Source organism: Spinacia oleracea, chromosome 5 (assembly GCF_020520425.1).
Source record: "Spinacia oleracea cultivar Varoflay chromosome 5, BTI_SOV_V1, whole genome shotgun sequence".
NCBI lineage: Eukaryota > Viridiplantae > Streptophyta > Magnoliopsida > Caryophyllales > Amaranthaceae > Spinacia > Spinacia oleracea.
The window spans coordinates 10155476-10175934 of record NC_079491.1 but is presented as its reverse complement, the minus strand read 5'-3'; the positions used below and the strand labels follow the sequence as shown (position 1 = coordinate 10175934).

The window sequence follows — 20459 nt, the reverse complement described above, 5'->3', positions numbered from 1 at the left end:
TTCATTCAACACTATTTCTCAGTACTCATTCACAGTAACTCAAATAATTCTTATTGTAGCAAACTTTTCTGAATGATCAGTTCTGGTTTAATGACCCTGTCATGACATTTACAACCATAAATGTTGCAAATACAGAAACTAGACTGAATCTCCAACATGTACTCTCGTAATACAGTAGTTACTGGTGAGGGAGAACATATGATAATGATGCAGAACTTCATACCAAATTGAGGATTCAAAGCACAAATATGAAACCACCAAAAATAAATCATACCAAAATCTGCTCACAAATCCTTCAATTTCTTCATAAACACTAATCCAATGAATGTATGAACTAACTGAAGATGTTCTTTAGCCATTGCTAGATCATTCACGAAGAAGAAACTGAAATGCAGAACAATCACAACAATCGTGGACATCTAAACTATATAATGGTTAGAGGATCTATGCATGATCAACAAATCAATGAGCAGAGAAAACATATCAATCTAGCTTCAAGACATCGACATATTACGAAATAATGAGCAGCAAAAAAAAAATGAAGTTAAACTGAAGCTATAGCTTTTATAAAAACGGAAGTATTAAACAGTCAGATGTTGAGGAATAAAAAAGGAAAGTGAAACGAACCCCTCAAATCCAGAATGAAAACTTTCTACATTAAATTGATTCAGACTAAAATGGCTCACTCCATCGAGTTATTGATCCGTGTTTGTTCAGCACGAGACTGATGCTCAACATACTCTCCAAAGATGCTGAAAGAAGAATATGCAGATCATTGGTACAGAATGAAACTCAATGCATAACGGCATGAACTTTCATACCAAAAGAAAACCTTCAAAGCGAGTCATAGACCACCACCCAACAAAGGTATTCCGCATTTTGGCAATCTTAATCAATAATCATAGAGCACCAATGTGGTGCAATCCTATAATCTTATTAGCACCCCATTATGGTACAATTGTACACAAACCCACCGGGCTTTCTACCAAGCACGGTCCACTGTTGCGGGCTTTCAGAGGGAGCCCAAGAATTCACCTCGATGTAGCCTCCTTCCAAACCCCTAGGCCCGCCTACAACAATTAGCTTATCACCACAGCCTCGGAAAGCTAGACCCCACCCGTGCATCGAGACTACCCTCTCGGGCAAACTTCCCACCGTAGCCCATGAGTTTGAGCTTTTGTTATACTTTCTGATTTCCTTCCTTGCATAGTCAGCTGTATAAAGCTCGTTATTCACCACTGTGACAAGCGGGGGTGCCTCTGACATAGCAGACGCCCCAGGGGCACCTGGCTCAACAATCCTCAAAGGAAACATATCCGGTATCTCGGTCCAAGTCAATCTCTCCAAATCAAAAACCTCCCCACAAGTCAAAGGATTCGAATTGTCAACCCCGATTCCCCCAATCACATAGAATTTCCCATCCATAAAAACAGCAGAGCATTTCTTCCTAGCTTTGTTCATGCTAGGGAGAGTCGTCCACATTCCAGTATCTGAATTGTAAAGCTCGGCTAAGGAAAACACATTCCCCCAGAAATCACAACCACCAGCAACAATGGCAATTTCTCCAAGTGAAGCAGAACCAAATAAACACCTTGGTGTGTTCATCTCCATACCGGTAGACCATGTATTCGTCAAAAGACTATATTTGTAAATGAGATGAGACGTTATACCCTTTCCAAAGAGCAATAGTTCAGTTCCAACAGCCAATGATTCCTTGTCTGAATGCCTGAAACAGTCATTAGAAGGCATTATAGGCAAATGCTTCCATCTAAGCCGAATGGGATCAAATACCTCCCACTCAAGCAGGCTGCAAGAGAAGTAAATCCAATGCTCAACAATACCCATTTGCCGCCTTAACTTGTAAAGCTCTTTTCCCTCAATCAAAGAACGAAAGTTGCGATTCACCAAAGCAATAGACCCATAGTCAGACCTAGAGCACCTAGCAACACAATCTATAGAGTTGTCCCTTCCAATTTGGTGGATAAGGGAGCTAGTATCAGACATTTCCCTACCATTGTCGATGCTATCAGATGGATCTACAACCAGGGAAAGTGAAAGGTTTAAAAAATCAATTTCCATATCCCCTGCCTTATTGATTTTTAACAACTTGATTGAGTTACCAAGTTTATTATCATCTCCATATTCAGATTTACGCTTATAATTCGAGGTCTCCATTAAACTAAATCCATCAAACATCCAATTCCTTTCTTGCCCACAAGCATTGGGCAAGTCCCTTGAGGAAGGAGAAATACCTTCCAACATTAGGACTAACTTATCACCACTAAAATCCCTCTGCAAAACAGATAAACAAACATCAAAAACCCCAATTACTCATAAAGTTCAAGGCTACATCGAATTCGAAACGAAACCCTATAAACATTTCTTAATCAATTCAATCCAACATGCAATACAGGAATAAACTCAGAAATCAGATTACTAGCAATAAAAAAAAAAAATCCAACATATGGATGTACTAAAATCACAATCAATCTATGAAAATAAAAGATCCTAACTTTCAGCACGAAAAATCAGAACCAAATCAATTTCCCAGAAAGATAGGGTCGGCTACACGAACCAAGATTTTATCTCCTGGAGTTGTCCACAAAGATCTTAACCCAAATGTTCAAACTTATGAAATAAATCAAACTAACCAACACCAAATGAAGCATTACATCAAACAAACAATGAAACAAATAGTAGGAGCAAAATAATCCAAGAAAATTTATAAAAATTCACTATTAAATTGAACAAAATCCCTAATTTAGAGACATACCCAGTAAAGATTGCCAAAACCCCAACAAATCAAAGACACCCAATTGGTCAGAAACACCCAATTAAGATCGTCACAAATTCAAAAAAACAAAAAAGGTGGGGGCCTTCAAAACAAAACAAGCAAATGATTATAAGACATATGATTGAAATCAACCGAGTGGAACTTACCTATTGGATCGGAAGATGTGATGAAAGAGAGAGAAAAAAAGAGAGAAAGAAAAGATGATAACTCAATTCCTTCAAAGAATATTAATTTAATTGAAAAATTTGGTGGGTTTTTATTATTGTGTGGAGTTCACTCTGCTAAAAAGTGCGAATCACACAGCGCAGCAACTGGACATTGTGCTGTGTGCTCATTTTTTGGGGAATTTTTATATGGGATTTTGGAATCGGATTTCAATTCTTTGGTAAAATTAGTGTAGTGGTGGGGCCAGAAAATGGGCGGAATTATGCAGGGGAGGAGAGAGAAAATGAGAGGAGGAAGAATGGTGGAAATGAGAATGGAGGAGGCGGCTTTGGACAGCGTAAACGAAGCGGGGGAGGTTGGCGGCCAAAAGAGAACACTTTGACGGCCGATTGTGCCCCTTTTTACACGTGTTCTTTCGTCCTACACATAATTATACTTCTTTACTTTCCTTTTTCTTTTTATCTTTCGACTTTGACTTATAATAATCTCATTCTATTACCACACTTTCATCCGTTACAGCTTACCGTGTCCGTGTTTATCCATAGAGTTTCAAGTATTAAGCAGCTTGATATCGTTTAAGGGAGGTCTCGGATTCTCGAGTTCGAGCTTCGCCGTATGCAGAAACTCTTGTTGAGAGACTCACCATAAGCAAGGTGTGCGACCTGGATCGAATCCGGATATAGTTGAAGCTTAAACTCTGTACACTAACAAAACATTCTCATGAGCTACAGATTAATTGCGACACTTTGATTTTTTTTTTTTTTTTTAGTGTCACCTGTATCAAATTAAATTAGAATACATATGTTGATTGTAATGAACACTTTTTTTTAAAATTTTGACAATCTTGGAATTGAGGTGATTTTTGGGTTTTTATTCATGTTTTTCAGGCTTTTTCATTCAATTTGTATGAAATAAATACTTCTATTTTGTATAGATTGAATAAAATATAATTAAATACAAAATGTAATTAACCAAACCATAATATATCTAAGTTAATTATGTTCAATCTGTACGAAATGGTTAATTATATTTTGTTCAATCTGTATAAAATGGTTAATTATATTTTGCTCAACCTGCACAAAACAGAAATAATAATTTCATACATATTGCATGAAAAAGTTCAAAAATACAAGAAAGAAATTGAAAATTACCTCAATTCCAAGGTCTTCTTAGTCAAAAAATTGTTCATTGCAATCAAAAAATAAAATTTATTTGAACCAAAATAATATCAAAAAAAAGGTTGACAGAAAATAATAAAAGTGAAGGTTAGGATTTTTAAAGAATGAAAAAAATAAAAGTATATAGGGTTGTGTCAATAAAAATCAGGTTGCATTTAGCAACCGTGTTAATTTTCTACTTAGTTTGTGTTTTACTATGGGGTATACTTGTTTCATTCTAATGAATTGTCAGTTTTGATTGAATAAAAGTGAACATGTTTTCTCGCAATATTTACATGGTTTTACTAAAAACATCTTCTACTTTTTTTTTTTTGGTGAAAGTATGGGAGAATTAAATTACTTGAAAGAGTACGAATACAAAGCCCAAAAAAAATACAAATACAAGTTAAGGGAACATTCTCATCATAGTCCTGTAAACTAACATCCACAACATTCTAGAGTTTTGCTAAAAAAATTGGGCACAAGACCGGTGTGGCTGGTATAGCAGGGTTGGGTTCTCTCCTTCCATCTGCTCCCCTCTCGCATTATGAGCCATAAAGTCCATTTGAACCTCTACCCTCGAACCGAAGGTGCGAGTTTGTCCAAGGCTCATTTACCATTATTGATGCAATTTTCCACAGTGAGATCCATGTCAGTGAGAGATAAAGGACCATGGTTACCATTCCTGAGACTGTCTATGTCAAATATTGTGTAATCTCGTATCCTTCTCATTAATAACACACGTATATATATAGTACAACTCATTACCTAAACCCTAGATTACATATTAGAGGACTCATATTAGGTAACATACCATATTTAGGACTCTACAGAATATTCACAATATAATATCTCCTATATTCTATCTTAACATCCCCCTCAAAGTGGAGCATGAAGATCTCGAATGCCCATCTTGTTCAAAAAAAAAACCCAAATTGCTTCTTCCCCAACGCTTTAGTGACGATATCTGCTAACTGAACCTTCGTCGACACATACGACGGGCTGATGACTGCCTTGTCTCACTCTCATCACTACACGTCGTCTCATCGACACCTGTCGTTGCTGAGACGACGTCTGATTCCACTCGACTGGGTGTATAATGTTGTTGTTCCTCCCTCACAGGCGACGACACCCCTTCGTCGACGCCACTAGTCAACGACACGTCCTCATTGTCACCTGTATGCGACAACACTCCCTCAGTATCACCCGTAGGTGACGACACTCCCTCAGTATCACTCATATCATATAACATAACTCTATCTCATATGATATTCTATCCTCTAGAATAACTACGTTATTCTTAACTCCCTCCCTCAATCGTAACGGCAGTTTCACGAACATTGCGATTGGAAACACCATTCTTCGATAAAAAAAAATCGAGCAAGAACATTCACAATATAATATTAGGTAACATACCATATGTAGGACTCATATTAGGTAACATACCATATTTAGGACTCTACAGAATATTCACAATATAATATCTCTTATATTCTATCTTAACAGTCTAAAACCACCCACTTGTCACCCCAAAAGAAAATATTATTACCCTTCCCCCACAACCCATTTGCATGCATTGGAAAAGGAAACCCAAAGATCCTGGAAACCCCTCCAAATATAGGAGCCTTTCCTAAAGCTAAAGGCTGCAACTCTACTGTACATGTATTTCTGCGAGATAATTTGGGAGGCAAGATTGGAAGGGAAGGATTCTAGTCTTTAGAACAATTTGGTCAAGAGAAAGTGGTTTGTAAGGTGAAGGTTTCTCACTCCCAAACCTCCCCCTCCATTTTGGCTGACAGACTTTGTTCCATGAGATAAGGAGGATGCCTTTCTTGGTAGGGGAAGATTGCAACCAGAAATTACTCGCTAAGGAGTTCACCTCTTCTATGATACTTTTTATGAAGTGGCAAGCATTGCATGTAGTAAGAGGGAATGGAAGATATTGTAGAATTAATCAAGCACAATTTTCCAGTCTTAGATAGACAATTGGCTTTCCATGATGCTAATCTATTCCTGACCTTGTCAATAATGAAGGTTAACTGGGACCTAGAAGGTTTTTTATGCGAAAGGGGAAAGCCCAAATTGTTGTTCAAATCATTTCTACGTGGACAGTCAAGCTTGGTAGTGAATAGGGCACAATCTGCCAAGGGAGTATTAGGTGAGAATAGGAGTTTAGACTTTCGGATGTTTATGGTTTGGCCAGATGTCGAACAAAACAGATTTAAAGTATCCACCATAGCCTCGAGCGTTTTATGGTTTGCCTTCCCAAAAAGAATTAGGTCATCCGCAAATAGGAGATGGGATATGGAAAGGGAGTTCATATTCATGCTAAACGGGGTCCACTTCTTTTCTTCACACTCTTGGTGGATCAATTTTGATAGCCACTTCATACACATAATGAAATATACGGAGAGAGGGGATCCCCTTGCCTAATACCTCTAGAAGGGATAAAGGATTTGGAAGGCTTCCCATTGATTACTATCGAAGAATTTTCCATACATACATAACCTCATAATTAGGTCAATCGAATCCTTGTCAAAATTAAGCCCATAAAGACAATATTTAATGAATTTCCACTCTAATTTATCATACGCTTTTTCAAAGTCAATTTTTAAAGGCAAAGTAACCGTTTTTCCCCCTCCTGGTACTGATGGAATGAATAATCTCAGTGGCCACTATAAAATTTATGTCCGTGCCCTTATTAGGGATGAAAGCATTTTTTATTAGGAGATATGAGAGTACTAAGGTAGGGCTTGATCCGATTGACAATAATTTTAGTGGCCACTTTATATAGGGTATTCAAAGACTAATAGTAGACCTGATCAAACGGCGGGCCGAGTCGGGTTTGGGCGGGGCCTGGGCATAAAAAATCAGCCCGGTTTGTCGGATCGGGCCAAGATTCGGGCCAAAATTTTGTGCCCAAACCCGCTATTTTCGGGCCTAAAGTACCGGGCTTTTCGGGCCATTTTTGGGTCGGGCCAAATTTATAACTAAAAAGTGTATTTTTGTGTTTCCAAACCCACCCCAAAAAAATAAATTTTTGGGTCGGGCCCGGGAACCGGGCCGGAAAATTCTGCCCAAACCCGCAAAATTTCGGGCGGGCTGGGCTCGTCTTGATCAAGTCTAACTAATAGGCCTAAAGTTCCTAATTGACCCCGGGTTGATCATTTGGGGATTAGTACTGTGTTGGTAGTGTTGATCGATTTAGGGGTGGACTAAAGTCCAAAAGTTTGCTTAATGTAATCACATAAATCCCCCTTAATGATTTTCCATTGAGTTGGTAAAAATGAGCATGAAACCCATCCGGATCCGGGGCTTTAAAAACACCCATGTGAAACAAAGCCTCTTTTATTTCCAAATATGTGGGGATATTAGCAATTGCAATGGCACCCCCACCCGAGTGAACCCCTATGGTCTCATCCCTCTCCCAACAGACAAATATTAGAAGTATTAAACAGAGTTTGAAAAAGCTACAGACATGCTCTTCAATCTCATTTTGGCCAGTAATAGTATTCTCCACCTCATCGTTAAGTTTGATTATTCTATTCATCGCCCTTCTCTTTAAACTGTTTTTTGAAAGAAAAAATGTGTTTTTATCCCTGTTAATTGGTCAATTATCCCGTTATCTAATATCCCAGTAACTTTCTTCTTGAACAAAATTAGTATCCAACTCTTCTCTAAGTGCTGACTCTAAATCAAACTGATAAGAGGGAAACGTATTTTCACATAAGGCACGTTAGATGCCCTCTAATCTGTTAGGTTATGATACATATGACAAAACATAAATCATGCGGAAAAACCATAAAGCCAGGAAACATATTATTTACACATAATCATTTAGCATAGTTTAGATGCATACACTTTGTAGCGTGCCTTCCCTAGCTGCGCCCGAACCGAACAAGAACAAGTCTTTAGGACTCCAACTGTCGTCCCTCCGTAGATAGTCCACAGCACGTCCGGATCCGCCTTAAGCTTGACCAACTAGAATCTCCCTTAAGGTTACTAGGATTTTCGGCTAATAGGTTGCAAGTGTTTGGCTGATTTTTGCTTCAAAATCTTACCTTTTGAATACTTCAATTGTGTCTATAAATTATGACCCTAGGCACCTATTTATAGAGATATGGAAAAGGAATTATAATCCTACTAGGATGTGGATTTATTAATTAGAATCCTATTTGAACTCTAAATAGTAAATTTAATCTATTAGGATTAGGATTTAATCAATACACGAATTCCGATAGGATTAGGATTCGTTATGAACACGAGCGTCGTATGGCCACGAGCATCGCACCACCCGCGCAGGCCTTGCGGCCCACACGAGCAGTCGCTGCTCGCAGCCCACGAGCACGCTCAGCGCGCGCGCGCCAAAGGCCTTGCTGGGCCTGGCCTTGCGTTGGGCCTTGCGAGGTTGTGGCAGCTCCGTGTTTGGGCGCTCGGCTTGCTGGGCGCGAGCCTGGCTTCGTGTTGGGCCTTTGTCTAGCAAGCTTAGTCCGATGCTAATTCGTACGATGCGCTTCCGATTAAATTCCCGGTTCCGAAATTCATTTCCGATACGAACAATATTTAATATTTCCGATTCCGGAATTAATTTTCGTTTCGAACAAATATTTAATATTTCCGTTTCCGGAATTATTTTCCGATTCAGATAATATTTCCGATTCCGACAATATTTCCGTTTCCGGCAATATTTCCGATTCCGGCAATATTTCCATTTCCGATAATATTTTCCGATACGTACCATGTTTCCGTTTCCGGCAACATCTACGACCTGGATAATATTTATCTTTCCGATACGATCCATATTTCCGTTTCCGGCAATATCATCGTTTCCGGAGTATTCATTTCTTGCTTGTGACGATCTCAGCTCCCACTGAAACCAAGATCCGTCGATTCCGAATATCCATAGCTGGAGTATTTAATGCCATTAAATACTTGATCCGTTTACGTACTATTTGTGTGACCCTACGGGTTCAGTCAAGAGTAAGCTGTGGATTAATATCATTAATTCCATTTGAACTGAAGCGGCCTCTAGCATTTATTAGACTTAACATTAAATGCATACTTGGACCAAGGGCATTATTTCCTTCATAATCTAGCCAACGGCTTGGATTTCTTTTAGTGAACCGGCCGAAAGACATTGTTGGCCCAATGCTTAATGGGTGACTGCATATCCAATATGATGCCATCAAGGAGCCTTGGGTTAGGGGCCAATTGTAAGCAATAAGGCCATAAAAGGAGGGGTCAAGAGTCCAACTTGGTTCAAATTTGAAGGTTTTGTTTTTTTGGGGGTCTGAGGGAAGCTTAACACGCATTAGGATAGGGTAGTGGTCCGATTTCATCCTGGTTAAGTGAGCTAAATTTGACTCTGGAAACAAAGATAACCACTCATAATTGTATAAGGCACGGTCCAAACTTCCAAGAATAAGTGATTTTTTCTACGGTTCATCCAATTATATTTTTGGCCCGAGAAACCCGCATATATTAATTTACAATCATTAATATAATGGCGAAAAGCTTTATGCACTTTAGGAGGATTTCCCCCGAATTTCTCATTAGAAAAACTAATTCCATTAAAATCCCCTAAAGCTACCCAAGGGCCATCAACCAATTCAGAAAAAACATGCAAATCGTCCCAGGCCACTCTCCTCTCTTTATACCCAGGACTAGCATATATTGCTAATACATAAAAATAATTTGAAGATGAACATACCTGCACAATCCCATTAATCATCTGGTTGCTCCTACTAATTTTCGTGAATATGACATTGTTGGGGTTCCAGAGGACTAGAATTCCCCCCGCTATACCCGTAGGCTCGACCATGTCATGGCTATTATACGGTATACTCCTCAAAATTTATTCCGCCCTTCTGAAGCTTGGTGAAAATTATGATTTCTGGTTTGTGTCAATGGATGAGGTGCTTGAGGTTTCCCTTAAAGGAGGAGCGGGAGACTCCCCTTGCATTCCAGGCTAGGGTGGCCATAAATATAGGGACCACGCGGGGGGGGGTGGGGGGTTGATAAGAGCTTCTCTCGTGCATCCCAGTAGACCAATTCCCGATTGTCTATCATCTTCCCCGTGTCTGGATGGTACAAAGGTTGATCCTCACAACTAATTTGGATCCGGGAAAGTATGTTGGACCTCCCCTTCTTGGTTTTGGATTGGGTCATAGTACTAACTTGTTGGTATTCGAATGTCGTGCGTAGCAGTTTCAGATGATTGGACCACCCCTATAGATTGAGAGATAAGAACGGAAATGTCAAGATACATATCTCTCTAAATGGAGGGAGAAATGGGGTCGGGTCACAATAGTACACGAATTCCGGTGGGATTATCTGATCATCCAGTATCAGTGCATCATTCCTGGTTAAGGATCAATTGAGCAGCACCTTGGTTGGTCCTTGCATTTCCTCCAGGTCGAATAGGTTGGGTAGGCGGACCGACACCAGATCGAGAGGGAGGGGTGATAGGAGGATTTTTCGACGGAGGCCACATCATTAGAAGGTTGGTTAGGTGAGTTTGGATTGTGTTTGGTTCCTGGATAATTCGGCGAATTACCAGTGGGCTTACTCTCTTTGGGGGGAGGGGAGAGTTGTCTTGGACTCGATAATAATGGACCTCGTTTGGAGAAAACTCCGTTTGTGTTCATAGCGGAGCTACGATGCAATACATGATGTCTTCTTCCCTTGAGAAATAAATGTGGACTGGGTTGGGAGGGCTTATCGGAGGTGGTGGGAGTCTGGTGTTTTAGAGGGTGAGTTGATGGGAGGGTTGTATAGTTCAGATGAGGTGATCGGGGGGTTGTGTAGCGATTTGGATCCCACCGGAGTTTGTTGTTGTTATTGGCGGTCGTTGAAGGTTTGTGAAAGGGGGATGAAATTAGATAAATGTGGTATGGGAAAGGGTTTTAGGGGCTGGTCTGATTCTTTTGGGCCATTTTTTTCCCTTTTTTTGTTATCAACAAAGAAGGTAAAGGTGGTATTTTATGGGGGAGGTGATACCTGATCTAAACCATTTACTTGGTTAAGACCTTCACTGTCTGAGATCATGCCATGTGATAGGATCTGTTAGTTTTGGAATGTCCCATTTTTTCAGAATTATTTCCTTATTTGGGAATTTCCCGCAAAGAGGTGAATTTAGAATTGCTGCCATGCATAATTGTGCTTTGTCTCTGTTTTCTTCCTCTTTTTGTTTACAACAGTCCATCCCTCATTGTCCGGTGACATCCCAGTCGCCGCCGTTGGTGAACCAGAAAAGGTGGTTTTTTGTGGTGTAGCTTTAAGATTGTGGTAATTATTGATTTTTGGGGGCAGGGGTTGATGGGTATTGAGCGGACACTAGTGGTTTGGTGATGCAGCTTCATTACAGGAGGAGCATTTGTTGTAGAAGACGACGTCGAATACGGTCTGCTTAAAACCCCATATCCAGATCGAGGTTGGTAGAGGGATTTCATCATCTATTTAGCAACAAACTCGGGGCGTAGGAAGCCCTATTCAGGTTCGCACCCTTGAATCCGCCTTTACGAACTTTCCAATTGCATTTCCTATCTCTTTAAAACGTCCAGCCGGCTAGAAGCTCTGGAAAATCAAACCATTTTGGCACCGCGCTACATTTTGCTATCGAAGGGCGAAATTCATGTTCCCACTTCCTCACAGAGAGGTAATATCCATTCACAAACCATGGGCCATCTTCCAAGAGCTTTTGCGCCCCTTCAATTGTTGGTAGTTTGATGGAATAGAAGCCCTTCCCTAAGACAATTAACGTAGACATTGATTTAAATTCCCACGGCTTTCTTAACTGGCCTGAGAGAAACTCCATCGAGAAAGAATTTCCAACAACCTTGATTATTATTGCCGACTTCTATAGATTCTGAATAGCTTGAAGAACTTCCAGTGAGAGTGGGACAATTACGTCCGTAGACTTGTCAAAGCCCCTAGGAGTATAGTGTTGGGAGGTTTTTGGGGGTGGTGGTTGCACGTGAAAGCAGTTTTGCGGTGAGAATATCTTTGAAGGAGAAAGGTTTATTGTTTGGGCTTTTGTGAACATTCATTGGTTGTGGAGGAGTCTTTTGTGGTAGAATTGTTTGTGTGTCAGGGTGTTGTGGTTGTGGATGCGTGGAGGTCGAAGCGTCACCTGCAATGAGGTGGTTGGACGGAGTGATTAATGAGGAGATACCCGTAGATAGCCATGACTGATGGAGAGGGGTCAAGGAGGTGGGAAGGGGATTGGGGTCAGGAGGTTTCATTTCTTTCATCATAGCATACAAGTAAACATCTTCTACTTTTCCCACCTTGTTCTTACATCTATGATCTATCTATCCTTATAAAACACTCCCTTGGTAAATGCCTCTTTCAACATATAACCCATTTTCAATGGAGTAATTGGGTTTTTTCTCTACTGGTGTGAGGTGGTTTGTGAAACTTAAAGAACGTATTGGCGAATAGAATTCAGCATTTTGATTGTCGTGATTATTGTTTCCATGTCAGTAGTTCCAAATTGCCACGATACACCAAATTTGTGGATATTTTTGAGTGTTCATATTCTCTTACTTATGTGCCCGTGAAAACTCCTTATTTCCAACACACTAAGCATCTATCTTCTTATGCATTACCTCTGTTTTATAATGTTTTTCTCGTTTTCCGTTTAAATTGTTCCTTAATGTTCTTTCACATTTTGTATTATTCCGTTTTACCCCAATTTAGAATTTTAATACACTTTCACACTTTGTAGGTTAGTTTTCTTATTACACCTTTGTTTATCTCCTCAAAAAATAGAGTTGGCTGACCCAAACCACCAACCCAACCCAATAATAAAGGGTTGGGTCCAGATTTTCAACTCGTTTAATTGAATGTGTCAACTCAACCCAATCCGTGTAATTAAATGGGTTGGATCACATATAAATTTTAACTCGAAAACAACCGCATGTAATATAGATCTGTAGAATGATATTTGAAAGATTTTGTTTCTCATTTTTACCTTCAACCTTGAATAATTATTTGACGTTTTGATTCATGTCAAATACATATTGGAGTATTATCTTTCTATGAGATTTGCCTCAATAAATCACCCCACAATTATATAGTCAAAACAATTTACACTTAAAAGATAAAACACAACTTAAACATGTCAAATTCAGATCAACAACATTTACAATGGGTATGCTTAACCTGGTTAAGTGAACATGTCGAGTTGGGTTGGAAAAATCTTAACCCGTTTATAAATAGGTCGACCTAATTTCGATCCAACCCAGCCCCAACCAATTGTCAGCTATAGCAAAAAGTAAGCTTCATTAACAACCTTTAACCCTAGCTCCAAAGGTGGTGACTCGAGGAGGCCCCCGTGGGTCTTGGAGCCGTTTTATTGGAGGACTTGGGTGGAGTGGCTTTGACTAAGATGGTTCTGTAGGAGGCAATCTAAGCTAATTGCATGTTTAGTTGGTTTTGGTGTTGTTTGCTTTTCTTTCGTGTGGTTGTTTTTTATAGTTTATTAGTGTGTGTTTCTTTCTTTTTTCTCCCCTCCTTGGGGCTCCTGTTCACCAGAAGGAAAAAAAACATTGTCCTAGTTTATGCTCAATTCCCATATGTGACCTTTAAGTCTTTAACATTGCCCTAATTTTCTAACTGACAACCTCTCCAAGAGAAGCCATACAAGAAGGAGCCAACACTTAAACTACGATTTACAAGCCAAGCCCAAAGCGGCAAAGCGCTGCACTTAGCTATTCATCGAAGGAAGGAATAACGGCAAGACCATATGCTAACCAAATAGCAGGGCCGGGAAATGATCATATAGTTTTTTTTTTTCTACTACGAGGAGTGGATTAATCTCCCACGGGAATTTGCTTGGGTACTCGATGGGCAGCATCCCTCCCAGTTAAGGAACAAACCTGCGACCCTGGTTAAGGAACAAGAGACCCCTTAATCACTCATGTCAACCTCAATTGGTACAGAAATAATCATATAGTCACTGGCAGACCAAGGTCGCAATGTTGAAATACATCTAGAGAATAAGAGATGTTACCAAGAAACGAATAATAAAAGAACTGGAGTTCAATGTTACTTACAATCATTCGGAAATAGAAGGACCATTGACTTAAATTGTCTCGACAAGTAGAACTTCACACAACAAATGAAACAATATAAAATGCACAAATAGTCGCTAAATCCGCAGGGCGGGGACAAACATTGTTATAAGAGATGAAAGCAACCACGATAAAAATCAAAGAAAATATATCCACTGTGTTTTCTACTGAAACACAATCCGCACAACGCCTTCCCATGCAGTCAATTCCCAATGAGCCCATTGGAAATCCTCAGATACACACACACCCTAGTTTTAGTTACTCAAAAACTCAATACTAATGTGCATTACTTTAAAACAGCCAACCTAGATAGTATCATAGTAGTAGTACTCTTAATACTCGTCACCATCATCCTCCTCGTCATCAACACCTTCAGCCCCAACTTCTTCATAATCCTTCTCCAATGCTGCCAAATCCTCTCTTGCCTCGGAGAATTCTCCTTCCTCCATTCCCTCACCAACGTACCAATGAACAAAGGCTCGCTTGGCGTACATAAGATCAAACTTGTGATCGATTCTCGAGAACACTTCAGCAACACTGGTTGAGTTAGAGATCATACTCACTGCCCTCTTAACCTTGGCCAAGTCACCTCCGGGCACCACAGTTGGGGCCTGGTAGTTGATACCGCACTTGAAACCCGTAGGACACCAGTCCACGAACTGAATGGTTCTCTTTGTCTTGATTGTGGAAACAGCAGCGTTCACATCCTTAGGGACCACGTCTCCCCTGTACATCAAACAGCAAGCCATGTACTTCCCGTGTCGGGGATCACATTTTACCATCATAGCACTCGGCTCAAACGCGCTGTTCGTGATCTCTGCTACTGATAGTTGCTCGTGGAAGGCCTTCTCAGCAGATATAACTGGAGCATATGAAGAAAGCATGAAATGAATGCGAGGGTAGGGGACCAAGTTAGTCTGGAACTCGTTCACATCCACATTCAGTGCACCATCAAACCGAAGTGAGGTTGTCAATGAAGAAATAACCTGCACAAAAACCACCACCATTTCAGCCAAAAGAACATCACAGGCATCACATATCATGTTAGATGTAAGTAATTGTTTACCTGTGAAATCAGTCTGTTCAGATTGGTATAGCTAGGCCTCTCAATATCAAGTGACTTGCGGCAGATATCATAGATTGCCTCGTTATCAAGAAGAATGGAAACATCAGTATGCTCTAGAAGGGAGTGAGTGGACAACACACTGTTGTATGGCTCAACAACAGAGGTAGAAACTTGAGGAGACGGGTATATTGTGAAGCCTAATTTTGATTTCTTTCCATAGTCAACTGATAGCCTCTCCAAGAGTAGAGAACCAAGACCAGAACCAGTACCACCGCCAACAGCATGGAAAACTAGAAAGCCTTGAAGACCGGTGCAGTTATCAGCGAGCTTCCTGATGCGGTCTAAGCACAAGTCCACAATCTCTTTTCCAACTGCATTTGACATTTGAATACAATGTAGTGTCAGTTCAGCATACATTGATGATGATAATTAAAATAAAAAGAAGGAACTGTGATATTGTATGAGTATGGCACTCCACAAAGATACTAATACAAGATTTCATGAACATGTGTAATCCAAGGGAAAAGGGGATGTTTATAGCAAACATGTTAATAAATTACATCACTCTTCACTGAGTTCTGGTCATCCCAATCATTAGTGTACATACTTACCAAATTACCAGTGTAAACCCTTCTTATGAAGAACTAAAACTAGAATGATATCTTTATTGTTCTAGGATCTCCAAGTCAAACGTTTAAATGAAGGTTGAACAAAAAAGAAAATCTATCTGACAATCACTTCATAAGACATGCTTCTGAACAATACCCTAATTTCTGTAATCTCATGCTATAAGGAGACTTAAGATTTCAGGGAAGTCAAACAAATTAAAGAGAAGACTGAAGTGAACATATATTGTTTCAAACTTCCAATCAAATAGCGTCTCAATATTGGTTGTCAAACTACTTGAACTACTGATGAAACAGGAGTGGATATAATAAAAGGCAACACATGCATCTGAAGTTCTGAACCATTTCCTAATCTTCTCAATATTCTTCGGGATAATCAAGTTATTGAAAATTATAAATGCGATTTTGCAAACACAATTCACTAAATACTGATGAAACAGGAGTGGGTATAATAAAAGGCAACACATATGCATCTGAAGTTCTGAACCATTTCCTAATCTTCTCAATATTCTTCGGGATAATCAAGTTATTGAAAATTATAAATGCGATTTTGCAAACACAATTCACTAAATACACCTCACCGATCCAGTATTCATTTGTAATGACTAACAAGTAAAGCTGTGCAAGCAATTAGCAAAACCAAAAACAAGCAACCTTTGAAGACATTATTGTGAAAACTTGATGAATACCTGAATCGAAAACAGGAAATTCACACTAACTGATTGACAATGACTCACGAACTACTCATTACCCGGAGAAGAACATTAACCAATAACATACCGAAGAGCCGGAGATAAAAAATGAGTAAGAAAAACAAAACAAACTCGAACGCACAGTGTTCGACCACCTGATTTGAACAATATTCCAACTAAAGCCCCCAGAAATCAACCACAACTAACCAAGTAATCAAATACAGATCAAAGGCACAACAGTAGCAAAGACCAATACAGAAACCAAAACTGAAAACACTACAGAAAAATAACCTGAAGTGTTGGACAAAATGACTTCAACAAGTTCCTCAAACTCAAGCCCTCCCAAAACAACAACAGTGAACGAATTATGATCCAAACCCAGATCAAAACCACCAACAACCCAAGAGAACAAAAATCAATATAGAAAACAAGAAAGAAACCGACAAAAACTGCACATAAACTATTCGAATAAATGCCGCAACAAATCCATAAATCTAGATCCACAATTACAAACCAGTCAATTCAAAACTGAAAATAAAACCACAAACAAAGAGCAAAACATAAAGAAAGATCAAACGAAACAATTAAGTCGGCAAAAATCGTATACCAGTGTAGTGTCCTCGGGCAAAGTTGTTAGCAGCATCTTCTTTGCCACTAATAAGCTGCTGTGGGTGGAAAAGCTGACGATACGCCCCAGTTCGAACCTCGTCGATGACTGTCGGTTCTAGATCGACGAAAATCGCTCGAGGAACGTACTTCCCAGCCCCAGTATCGCTGAAGAACGTATTGAATGCATCATCACCTCCTGCTCCCGTCTTCTCACTCGGCATTTGCCCATCCGGCTGTATCATTACAAAAACAAACAAAATTAGGGTTCATTTCTCAAAAATCTAACAAAAATTAGGGTTCATTTCTCAAAAACTATTCCACAGATGTAAACAAAATTACGGTTCATTTCTCATAAAATCTCACAGAATACAAACAAATGAAGTTCTAATTCCTGGAAAATTCATAAAATTCAAAATTCAAAAAATTAGGGATCAAATCTCAGAAATCGTAACAGTAAAATGGAAAAACTAGGGTTTAATTCGACCGAAACTAGCATTTACCTGGATCCCATGCTCAAGACAGTAGAGTTCCCAGCAATTGTTACCGACTTGAATCCCGGCTTGACCAATGTGGATCGAAATGCACTCTCTCATTTTCGGGATTTCGCAAGTTTAGGAGAGAGAAAAAAGAAGAACAGGAGGAGAGAGAAAGACAAAGGAGCTTTTTAGGGTTGGGATAGTGATTTTAAATTTTAAGAATTATTTCGGGGAGTGAAAATGATGGGTTTTATACTTTTATGGTAGATTTGTAGCCGTTGGCGTTACTTTAAAGGGGAAAACAGTTCGATAAAACTGGGGATTTTGATTTGGAGAGCGGTGGAAAATTTAATTTGAATTTTAAATTTGGAATTGGGACCGTTATGTGCTGTGTTTATATTATTGATTTTATTAATTATTATTAAGTTTTGTTTTATTGTGTAACAAGAGTTCCATGGATAATGGGCCAATTTGGGCTAGAATGTTAATCATATTTGGGCTAAGGTTAGCCCATATGTTAATTGAATCATGAAAAGAAGATTACATTATACTTCGTACACTTTACTAAGGAGCCCAAAGTATTGTTGGAGTGGGGATGTTCCGACAAATTTTTGGTTGTACCCATGTACAGACAGAGCTGGTTGTACTCCATTCAAAACGAAGTCATCTTGTATTGTTTAAAATGAACATTAATATAGTGGTATAAAAATGAACATTTACTATTTTGGAAATGAATTTATTTATTTATTTGGAAATGAACATTTATTTATTTATTTGAAAATGAACATTTACTATTTTGGAAATGAACATTTATTTATTTATTTGAAAATGAACATATATCTACTATTTCAAAGATGAACGTTCATCTAATTATTTTGAAATCCTAATTTATTCAACCAATTTAAAAATGAACATTACTGATTGTGAAATGAGTATTTACTAATTCTAAAATGAACATAGTTATTGTACTACTATGTTATATTGAACATTATATTTACATATAAGGTGCAATGAAAACATATCAAATAACATATTTACCAAATATGAACATTTTAGCCATTGTCTATGCAAAATTGTACTTGAATTACAAGATACTGGTACAAATCATCCTCTTATTTTTCTTTATCTTCAATCTTGAATCTTGCTTTTGATGTAGTCTTGAGTTATGATACTTTTGAATGTGTCTATGAAGTGTGATTTGAATACAATATTTGACCTTCACGGTTTCAATTTCCTCATTGTTGTAGGCTGAAAATGAAAATAGTAAGTAATTTGATATGATGATCACAACTAATTTAAAAATGAACATTTACTGATTTAAAAATGATGAGCATGCAAAATGTTTAAATTATAATATACAAAAATAAACAATGTGAATTAAAAAATATATAAAAAATGCGTTTATACTTGATCAAACATTCAACATTTTATAAATGTACATGCTCAAAATGAATTTTAACATGTTGAACTTTTATCATATAAATCAAGCACAATTAAAATAATAATAATAATCATTTTATAAATGAACTTAACACTTCTTCAAACTGAATATACAAATTAAGTACTATTTACTAAAAATAATATGACAATGTGTTTTTGAAAATAAAGAGATAACTTATAAAAAATGAACTTAAATAATTATGCATACCACACATTCACATTATGAATATATACCACTTACTTTTTCATAATTTGAATATAAAACTTTGTGATAATGAATATTTTATAATCAGAAAATGAACAGTTTTAAGTTCCACAACTTAATCAAGTTAATCATCATAAGTTTAACTTTATAATAAATAGATGTGAACATCATAATCTCGCAAAATGTACATCATACTTCTTACTTTTTCATATTTGAACATAAACTTTTTGATAATGAACCTTTTATTCTCATAAAATGAACATTATTAAGTTGCATAACTTAATCAACAAACACAAATTTAATCTTAAGAATATATATGACATTTGAATATCACAAAACGAACATAATCATACATTCGGTCATATGAACCTCAAAAAAATCTAGATCTAAACAATAAACAACATTCTAGATTTTTTTGGGAAAAAAGTTGGCAAGAAATTAAATTGAGATGTCAATCGGATTTTATTTTAAATCACTTACACATTAACAAAATTAATTTTAAGAAAAATAAAAAATATATACACAAACAAAATGAACATTTTATTCTCAGAATATGAACATTACATAGTTCCATAACTTAATAAACAATCATATACTTCGTACTTAATCTTCATAATAAAGTGATATGAACATCAAATCTCGTAAAATGAAATAACAATATATAAATATGAACATTTTTGGATATGACTTAAAAAAAATTCTAGATCTGATTTTTGAAGAAATTTTGCAAGAAAATGGAGAGAGAAGGAGATTCAACCAGAAAATTTCTAAATCACATAAAAAATGGGAAAATTTGGTAATATTAATCCAACCTTTGACCGATTTTCTTTTATTAAGCCCACCTACGACATATTTTTTAATAATCCCACCTTTATTACCCAACAACTTTTATTGGGCCCAACAGGTCATAAAACTGTTGTAAGCGGCATTATTTCTCTATATGGCAGTACTCTCTCTCGATATATTCAGTCATCATCATCAATTCATCACCATCTCGTTGACTTTTTCACCGATTACCGGCCACTTAAACCCAATAAAAGTCGTCGGGTAGTAAAGGTGGGATTATTAAAAAATATGTCGTAGGTGGGATTAATAAAAGAAAATCGGCCAAAGGTTGGATTAATATTACCAAATTTTCCTTAAAAAATGTGCG

General features: G+C 37.9%; 2 protein-coding genes across 3 annotated transcripts; both read right to left on the bottom strand.

Annotated features, from left to right (window-relative positions):
* Positions 1-539: 539 nt before the first annotated feature.
* LOC110799186 (F-box/kelch-repeat protein At1g74510) lies at positions 540-3362 on the bottom strand. 2 transcript variants are annotated; one of them, XM_022004405.2, is made up of 2 exons: positions 2941-3362; positions 540-2292 (listed from the first exon to the last, which is right to left on the bottom strand). In XM_022004405.2, the coding sequence occupies exon 2, from the start codon at positions 2260-2262 to the stop codon at positions 937-939; it is 1326 nt and encodes a 441-aa protein (XP_021860097.1). In that variant the 5' UTR covers positions 2263-2292; positions 2941-3362; the 3' UTR covers positions 540-936. The 2 variants fall into 2 exon arrangements, with proteins under 2 accessions (XP_021860097.1, XP_021860105.1); XM_022004413.2 differs by lacking the exon at positions 2941-3362 and adding an exon at positions 2774-2916.
* Positions 3363-14125: 10763 nt separating this feature from the next.
* On the bottom strand, positions 14126-17987 carry LOC110799177 (tubulin alpha-2 chain). The gene is made up of 4 exons (XM_022004394.2): positions 17686-17987; positions 17184-17418; positions 15259-15629; positions 14126-15178 (listed from the first exon to the last, which is right to left on the bottom strand). The coding sequence occupies exons 1-4, from the start codon at positions 17776-17778 to the stop codon at positions 14525-14527; spliced, it is 1353 nt and encodes a 450-aa protein (XP_021860086.1). The 5' UTR covers positions 17779-17987; the 3' UTR covers positions 14126-14524.
* Positions 17988-20459: the final 2472 nt, after the last annotated feature.